The sequence below is a fragment of the Condylura cristata genome, unplaced genomic scaffold, assembly GCF_000260355.1.
Source record: "Condylura cristata isolate star-nosed mole 26May11 unplaced genomic scaffold, ConCri1.0 scaffold00017, whole genome shotgun sequence".
Taxonomy (NCBI): Eukaryota; Metazoa; Chordata; class Mammalia; order Eulipotyphla; family Talpidae; genus Condylura; species Condylura cristata.
This window is the reverse complement of record NW_004567118.1, coordinates 15,212,114-15,221,627: the sequence shown is the minus strand read 5'-3', so window position 1 is coordinate 15,221,627 and position 9,514 is coordinate 15,212,114. Positions and strand designations below refer to the sequence as shown.

General features: G+C 48.2%; 1 protein-coding gene across 1 annotated transcript; it reads left to right on the top strand.

Moving 5' to 3' along the window:
• Nucleotides 1–511: 511 nt before the first annotated feature.
• On the top strand, nt 512–8,221 carry LOC101637694 (chromosome unknown open reading frame, human C17orf64). The gene is made up of 6 exons (XM_004685020.1): nt 512–631; nt 1,873–1,974; nt 2,251–2,426; nt 2,816–2,915; nt 5,077–5,275; nt 8,136–8,221. The coding sequence occupies exons 1-6, from the start codon at nt 581–583 to the stop codon at nt 8,219–8,221; spliced, it is 714 nt and encodes a 237-aa protein (XP_004685077.1). The 5' UTR covers nt 512–580.
• Nucleotides 8,222–9,514: the final 1,293 nt, after the last annotated feature.

The following is a 9,514-nucleotide window of genomic DNA, read 5'->3' as shown; positions in this document are numbered from 1 at the left end:
CTCCCAAGCTGGCACCACTGGCTTTTTAACTTCTTGGAGACTGCAGAGGGATAGAAGAGCTGATCAGTCATATTAGAAATTTACTGTGTCCTGTGCTTTTTCTCTAGTCCTTTGTTAAAGACCTGCCCAAGTTCTTTGTTCTTTGTCCAGAACTGGGAAAGAATGTCACAAACCCTGGTCCTCACACTCAGGGAACCTGGCGTGTAACTGAGGCGGCAGGAACCACACCCCAGGACAGTTTTTCCAAAAGACTTACCAGGGTTCACAGACAGTTCTCTCGGGGTGAGGCGTGACAGCGCCCACTGGACAGTAGTAAACTTGAACACCATCATGCGTCTACCTGGCACATCTTGCTCTGCACCCTAGTCCAGCTCCCAGGTGACGTTGATGGCTGCTGGCCACCCCCAGGAATGAGGATACAGGGCGGGGGCTGGGCTCTGTGTTGGCAGTTACCATGGTTTTGCTCAGAGTTCTGGAGCCAACCTGCTCACTCCCTGGATGCTCAGGTCACAGAAGCAGCAAGTCAGAAGCCTAAAGGGACAGGAGTGCCGCCCTGGAGCCCACCAGAGCCCCTGTGGGCATGGAGGCCTCAGATGGGCAAGGGGGTGAAGAGGAGAAGCCACTGGAGAAGGTGAGGTGGGACTGAGGATGTGACGGAAGGACTCAGGGAGGGCTCCCTAGAGGTTTGCTTTGGAAAGCAGAGAACATGGAATCAAGGAAGAGAAGGGAAAATGACGCGGCCCATGAGCTTAACAAGAGGCTCAAAGAGCAGGAGGTCAACTCATTCAAACCGGTTATTTACTAAGGACATACTTTCCTGGGAAGATGATGGGAAGAGGGTCTTACCTCATTGGTTATGAAGACAGAAGGGCGTGCACGTATGTGTGTGTGTGTGTGTGTGTGTGTGTGTGTGATTGTTTGCTGATTGTGTAATAGCGCGAATTTATGGAGTTGATTAGCCAGAGGCCCCTCTGGTGCCCAAAGGAACCCATGTCCCACATGCCCTCCGTTCTTGGCCCTCCTTCCTCAGCCCTGCTCACTCCATCCAGAGTGCTCCAGCCCTGAGCCTTTCTTGGTTTCCTTGAACACAGGCCAGAGTTAATTCTCATCTTTTCTGAGGGACTTTTGAAAGGCCGACTATGTCAGTTTAATCCTCTCCTTTGATTTCTAGTATTAATTCAATCCCTCTGTCTTATTAATTTTCAACTTTCTTTTTCCACTCTTGCTGTCGAAAGATTCCTTCTTGTTATTACCATTACCATCACAGGTTTTTCTGTGCAACATTAGCATGGCACAATGCTAAAGGTTAGACATGCAAAAACATAGGCCTGAACTTAGGCAATTGAATAAATGGTGGCTAAATGAATGGATGCGTGAATCCCTGTTCATGCTCCCACAGAGTTAACCATGTGGAGAAGTTCTTGGAGACTACAACAAAATATAATGACTAATAACATTCAACAGTCAACAACATGGGCCCAGATTTCTTTGCTCTGCAAGAAGGTTTAATGCAAAAAAAATTATTTGAGGACTTCAATCCCCTGGTACCTCAGTGCTCTCGTCTGTAACCAGGAATAACAATAGCTACCCTCACAGTTTGTGGGAGAATAAAACGATTTAATGTTTATCAAGTGCTCTTCAAAGTTAGGGTATGCAATCTGCTATAATTATTATTAAAGAAATGGGTAGGGCATTCTTGGCTTTCAAGCAAAGATGGGTTTCTGGGCCCAGGGCTCCCTTGCCTCAAAGCTGGCTCCAGGAAGAGGTCATAGGGAAAACGAGAAAGGTTTGGGCCAGCGCTGGGGCCTGGCACCGCCCACAGAAGCAGTAGCTGAAGCCCCCCACTGACCCCTGCGCCCTGCCTCTTCCCAGGTGACTGATGTGCCCTGCTCAGAGAAGCGCTCCAGCTCTACCCTGGCCAGGGACTCGCTTGTGCGCCACGCCAAAGGCCTGGGCCAGGACACCTTCAAAATCGTGAGTGTGGGGCCGGACACAGACCCCGCCCTTGAGCTCTCTCCTCCACAGGTCAGGAGACCTGTAACACAGCTCACACCTGCATCACAGCCTCCCAGCGCATCCCCTCACTTGTCATGCTCTCAGGAAGGAAGACGAGTAAGAGGTTGGACTGGAGCCTCCTTACTTCACACACACAGTCCTCCCTGGGTGATGGGGTGGTAGCTGTGCCCACCCGCAGGATACTCAGGCCTGTCTGGCTCATCATCTCTCTCACTTCACCTGTTGCCTCCTTAGTGTAAAGAATATCTAAGGCCGCTGAAGAAGTTCCTGCGAAAGTTGCATCCACCCAGGGACCTTCCTGAGAAGAAGAAGCTAAAGTACATGGAGCAGAGTCTGGTGGTCCTAGGGGACCACATCAACACCTTTCTGCAGCATTACTGCCGAGCCTGGGAGATCAAGCACTGGAAAAAGTAGGGCAACCTCCTTGTCGTCCTCACCACACCACACCTGGGCCACCCCTTCTCCATTCACGGTCACGCCTCAGTTCAGATCCCCCAGCCCTTCTTCTTCAGTGTGTAGAGGAGTCAGTCGGGACCCTGGAATGAGCTTGGTGAAGAGGGAGAGAGAACAGGGTTCCTTAGTCACTCAGGGAAGCCCTGAAGGCACATTGGCTGTGCACATCGAGGATGAAGACCTCTCCTGACTGAGAATGTTCTTTGATTGAATTACCAATGTTCAAGTGTGTGGCACAGGTCCTCATCACCAGGACAAGGTATTCAAGGCAAAGCCCTCCTATCCATGCCCCCAACCAAGACCCAGTGAGACAGCCTCCCTCAGACCTGTGTTTCTCTCCCTACAGGATGCTGTGGCGATTTGTCTCCCTCTTCTCAGAACTGGAGGCCAAACAGCTTCGCAGGCTCTATAAGCACACAAAGGGCAACCAGAGAGCCAAGTTCCTGGTGAGACTTGCAGGAGAGCTCTTCTGGGTGCAGTTGAGGGGCTGGTGTGTTGTAGGATTGTTGGGGGGAGATCTAAACTGAGGGGCCCTGTGATAACACCAGTGCCCACTGAGTCCATTCTGAGGCTTGCTGCCTGAGAAGACCTCACTGCTCATCCACTTTACTAATCATCTACAGTAAGCACAGTAAGCACAGATGGGCTAGAGAGAGCAGAAACTCTGCTTCCGGAGTTCGCGCTCTGTTCACCCTCCACAGGTGCCTCATGTTTGCAGGGACAGGGACGTGCCTGAGGACCTGGGGAAGGGAAGGCACAGCTAGCTTAGGGAGGGCCCCTGTGACTGTCTGCAGAGCCTGGCCCGGCATTGTCTGAAGGCAGTGGTTCTCAAACACGGTCTCAGGTCACTTCTGTCCTCGTAAAAATCAGTGAATGTGCCCTGGCCCCCAAAACATTTTTTTATGATCTTATTTCTTTTGATATTTGATCTGTTCACAATTAAGGTTAAAGGAAAAGTTCAAAAATATGTGCTTACTAGTTCTCTTAAAAACAGAAACAAGGCATTCATTATAAGTTAACATAAATTATTTTTCTTTTGGAAAAATAACTTTCTTAAAAACAAAAAAAAATGTAGTGAGAAGAGTGGCATTTCACTTTTCTGCAAATCTCTTCAGTATTTGCCTTAGTGGAAGACAACTTGATTGTTAGACATGCTCAGGCAGTCAGTCTCGAGGTAGATTGATTGGGTTGAAGTACATGAAGGAAACCTGATCATGTAGTTGAAAACAGAAGCATTTTTGGATAATCATGGATTTTTTTATACCAATCCTGAACATCAGTTGGCTTTTAAAAGTCCATAATTTTGAAAGTAGCATAGGTTTACAGAAATATTGACTAGCAGTAGTGTTTATATATATATATACACACACACACACACACACACACACACATATATACAAATATATGTATAGGTGTGTGTGTGTGTATAGATACACACACACATATATACACACATGCACATACACATTTATCCCTGTCCTGTTTCCCTTATTATTAGCCTTCTGCATGAGTGGAGTGGAGTGTATTTATCATCACTGATAAGCCAATATGCACTTGTGTTTTTGCGTTGTACATTTTCTAGGTTCTGACAAGGTGCAACCACCACTACAGTATCTTACAGAATAGTTTCGCTTTCCTTAAAAAAGCCCCATGCCACTAAATGATGTAAAAATAAACTAGTATATTAAAATTTAAAAAGTGAAAAAGAAAAAAAAAAGAGCCCCACGTTCCACCTATTTATCCTTTTCTCCTTCTCCCCAAAGAACCATGGACTTTTTTGCTATAGTTCAGCCTTTGCCAGATGTCAGAGTCAGGTCACAGAGTGTGTAGCCTTTTCAGGGTTGTATTCATGAGCTTTCAGTACTAGGTTGCATTACAATGCCCTGATTTCCCCCCTCCTCCTTTTCGGGGGCTCTGTAAGGTCAAAAAAAAATTTCAGGGACCTCCAAGGTTCACAGAACACACTTTAAGAGCCACTAGTTAAAAATAATAATTATAGGTAACAGTTTCTATGGCCAGGCCCTTCATGTTCCCTCCTGTGATCTTCAAAAGTAACCTAAGTGGTAATTAGAATTATTGTCCATGGAATATAAATGGAGATGCCAAAGGGCTGGGGGGTGACGTCACTGGGCCAAACCACAGGCAATTGGGAGAGAAGAGCTCTGAGGAAAGCTGGCTCCCACACGCCCCCCAGCGCCCAGCCCCCCAACCTAGCCATGCAGCTTAAGCAACTCCTTTCCCTCTCTGGCCTGTTTCTTCCTTTTAACTTTAGTGGAGTCTGTGAAACTTTTCATTGATTCCTCCTCTGCAAGGAAGGGACTACCATTTCACTGGTCAGGAACATTTTTAAAGCTATTTTCCGGCTCTCAGTTTTAATTTTGCTAAAGCACAACACAAGTACCCTTGTTTCATTACAAATCCCACACAACAACTCAAAAAAGAGAGGCCGCATATCCCCAGGCAGACAGTTGACGCCTCCTCCATGTCCCTAGGTCTTCCTCTCAGGGCTGTGACTCTCACCCATCCTTCTGTCGAGGCACTCGTGGGGGCAGCCAGAAGGCACCCCCCCTTGCCCGCACTCCCCTCAACACCGAGGCCCCCTTGCAGGTGGCATTCTGTCCCCTGGACGCCCAGGAGGGCTCCTTGCTGGTCGACCAGGAAGACAGTCTGCCCAAGCTCTGCAGTGCCTGGGGGCTGAGGGACAACATCAGCGGCATGAAGGAGCGGCTGTCCCAGATGCAGGCCCCCGGCCTCCCCGGGGCCTCCCTGCCGCGGGACCCGAGCCCACGGATCCACATCAGGAGAGGTGATGTGCAGGGTGGGCGAGCCCTGGGAGGAGGGGCTTGTCTGGGTGCTGCCCGCCTGGGGCCACCTGACTCTGGCCGCTGCCATCTTCCCTTGGCCCAGCCTTTCTCTTCCTGGCTTTCCTTCCCCTTCCCCACTTTTTCTTCCCTTTTCCAACTCCCTACCCAGGCTCCAGGTGTGCTTACTACAGAACCTTGAAACCTACAGGTGAACGTAAAGGAGAGAGCGAAATCACCCAGGGGCCTGGCCTGGCCCTGTTAACTTGTGTGTATGTGCGCGTGTGCGTGCGTGTGTGCGTGCGTGTGTGCGTGTGTGTGTGCGCGCGTGCGTGTGTGTGTGAGCGAGTGTGTGTGCGTGTGCGTGCGTGTGTGCGTGCGTGTGTGCGTGTGTGTGTGCGCGCGTGCGTGTGCGTGTGCGTGTGTGTGTGTTTCCCCTTAGTGTTCTGTACACCTGCCCCAGACCCCTGTGGAGGTCTCTTGATAGTTTTGTATCCTGCATCTTTCAGTTACCATGTAAGCAAAGGCACAGGATTAGACTGCTAATGGAGCCAGGAACAGGACTCCCTGAAAGTGTCTAAGCAGCAAAAGGACGCCCTCTGCCAGTGTAGGGTGGAACATGGCTAAAGGAGGAGGAAGTCCAACGGATGGCCTGGGAATGGCCTCTAGCCAGCACTGGTCTCTGTGTGACCTCCGGCCTGGCTCTCTGGACTAAGGCTGTGGGTTGGAGAACACAGCCCCTCAGTCAGAGGGGTCTGCTGAGCTGAAACCTATGAAAGCACCTCTCCGCCCTGCACTACAGAAAGATGTTGGCGCCACTCACCTCTTATTCTTCTGGAACTGGCTTCCTGGGCCACAGTTAGCTGATCTTGTTCAGCTACCTGCTAGGGCGGCAGGGGATGTGAAGGCAAATGGCGGCCTGAGGGTCTTAAAGCAGAGTTCTGAATTGAACACAGGTATGGCTCTGCAGACCTAGCTAACTGGGGCTAATGCAGGTCAGCAGCCTTCAGGTGGCCTTAGGGGCAGCTCTTTCTAAGTCAGAGTTGAACCCTGTGGTCTCGAGATCAAGGTAAGGACGGTAAGGTGCAAGGGGCTGGGGTTAGATTCAGGAGCTACTGAAAGCCAGAACCCAGCATGGGTGCTGGGAGAGTTCCCTTGCCCTTAGTTTAAATTAAGGACATCAAACAAAACAATGGAATAGATCATCATTAAGATGGTCTAGGCCAAGTGATCCCTGAATCAGATGAGAAGCACCAGCTCCAGGTTTTTGGGTCAACCTTTCCCTGGGCCAGGTGCTTTGTATCTCTCTACCTCACTGGGCCCCTACAGCACCCTAGTTAAATAGGTGTTAACACCCCCCACCCCCTTTACAGAAAAGCCATTGAGAAAAGGCAAAGGTAGGACAGGCTATGTGGAGGAGGTAATTTTGGGAACAGGCTCTCTGGAAAAGAGAAGGCAGGTGGGGGAGAGGCGGAGAGGGAAGGAGAGGGAAGAAGGGTGTGTGCAGAGGTGAAGGCAATGAGCAGACAGCCCTGCATGCTTGAAGCACAGATGGGCAGGATAAGGTATAACAGGAAGCAGTCTTGGCTGGTCGGTTAATAAGTCTGGCTTTTGTACGGTTCTTAAAATAACATTTCATTGCTTCAAACATAACCATATCACAGGAAATAAGGTAATACATCTGTATTAAGCAAAAATAAGAAAATATGAACATCACATTGGCATCAGCACTGTTAACAATGTCCAGATCATTTTTATGCATATGAATATGCACAGCCCTTGAACATTTCCAGAGCTAGGGGAACCAGCATCCCCACTCCACATGAGGAAATCCTCATATAACTTGACTCCCCCAAATTTTAATATGGTCATTCTGGGTCTGGGGTGTGGGAGGGATTGCTTTTGAGAAACCTCTCAGATAAAATCCAGAGAAGCTCAAGGCCCTCATAGTTCACCTTCTGCATTCTCAGGTTCCAGTGTGTGGACTTTAAACTAGCAGATTAGGGAAAATCCATGCCTTAAATGGACAAGTGCAGTTCCAAGCCATGTTATTCAAGGGTCAACTGCATGTCTACTTTAACCAACACAAGACCTTAGTTTGTTAGTTTTCCAGTTAATTGTGTCAGTCTTCATGTTAATGTTTTCACTTAATTTGATAATTATTCCCTTCATATTCAAATTCCCAGTAGAGGTGTGGATTGTACCACTCCCCCACCCATGATTTTCACGGCCCTTTTGTTCCCCTCTGACCTGTTGAAGAGACTAGTCTGTTCTGTAAAACCTACTTTCTGCTTTTTTCTTGTTAATTCCTTTGGCACCTTTTAGAATCGACCTGTAAATAGAACTTTGGATTAAAAGTCCTGTTGAATGGATGTTACTCATTTGGGCAGGGGTATGTTAGGGATAGGGCAAAATAAGGCAGTTTATCCTGTGTGATCCATGGAAGACACTCACTGCCTGGTGGGCCCGCCATGACGGTGCTGAGACCCTCCGCTGAGCCTGTTGTGCATGCTTTGTCCGGTCACTTGGCACTTTGCTCCTAAGTCAGGTCACAACATGTCAAAGATGTTTGCAAACAGTTGTGCAGCAAAGTCCCAGAAAGTGGGGCCTGAAACCTAAGGCAGGGCTGAGGAGGCCTCTGAATCTGAAGCCAGAGGTCAAGACATGTGGGCCTGGTCCCAACTTACCCTTGGGGTTTGGACAGCCCATGGCCTGCCTTTGTCCCTGCTGACCCTTCATCTGTAAATTGAGTTGCAACCATCTCCCTTCTGCACAGCTGTGTGTGAGGACATAGTTCAGATGCAAGATTTTTTGTTCTTGTTCTTTGTGATGCCATTGGGATTGTCTCTGACTTTTTTTTTCTAGGTCCTTTAAGGAAAATTCCTCAAAAACCAAAACTCAAGAGAAAGAGGGTTAAGGAAGCCCCAGAAACTCCAGAGACCTGCCCCTAAGGTGCTACCTGGGTTTAAGAGTAGGGGACCCTGAGAACTTGTCTTCAACACCTGTTCACTGGGGAATGGGGAACTTTGAGGTGATGGGGAAAAAACTGTCTTTCTCCAAAGAATACTCACATCTTAATTATGTCTAAATGGAGGCAAAAATAAAGATCCTTAAGATGGTTTTCCTTTACTTGGCTAACAATCACCACTCATTTTTTATTTATTTAAAAAAATTGGCCAGTCACCTCAGCAGCAGCTACCCCCAAACATACACAGAGGACTTGTGTCAGGGACCTTCACAGTCTATGGACCAGAACCAAACATCCCCATGGGTGAATACAGGCGTCTGGGGAAGATGCCAGAGTATCTGAGGTGTTACCAGAGGGGAACATGGGGTGGAGTGGGCCTGGAATGAATCAGAGAGCGGTAAGTGTTGAAACGATCCAGACGCCATTTGGTGGGTAACATGGGGGGGATGGTGGCCAAGAAAACGTCATGTAGCGGATGAACTTGTGTGACTGGAATATTGGGGAGATGCTCTGGAGACTCTGTAAACTGAATACATGGAAGTGAGAGGAAGGAGGGTGAAGCTGGATCACTTTTAATCTCAGGCACAAAATTCCAAATGGATTAAAGATCTAGATATACGACCTGCAGCAATAAATTGTGCAGATAGAAAAATTGGCAATGTGTTCCATGGTATCAATGATAAGATATTCTTGGAAACATGACCCTTATGGCAAGGGAATTGGAAGCAAAAATAAACAAGTGGTGTTACCTCAAATTAAAAAGCTGTTGCTTTTTGAGAGAAAATAAAAGTAGTTTAAACAGTTATCCTACTGAAAGGGAGAAAATATTTACACACTGCATAACTGAAGGAGAGGTTGATGTCTGAACTGTATAAAAACATTCAGTTAAGGGCTCTCCCTGGTGGCACAACGGGTTAAAGCACTGCATTATGAAGCTCTCAGAAGCCACTGAAGCAGGAGTTTGATCCCCAGCCAGGAAGCTGACACACATGGCGCGGCAGACCTCTCCTGGCCCCACACTGCTCCCCTCAGCAGTGTTTTCAGTACATCTGCCTGGTCTGTTCCCCACTCTGTCTCTGGTGAATCCTCCCACCCACTACACCTCTGGCCTGTACCCCAGTTCTGCAAGCATAAATATATAAATCTTTAAAAAAATTCAGTTCAGCAATAGAAAAACAATAGTGGCCAACATCTGAATAGGCAATTCACCTAACAATATATTCAGGAGGCCAGTAGATAACATAGAAAGGGTTCAGCTTTGCTCCCAGTAAGACAC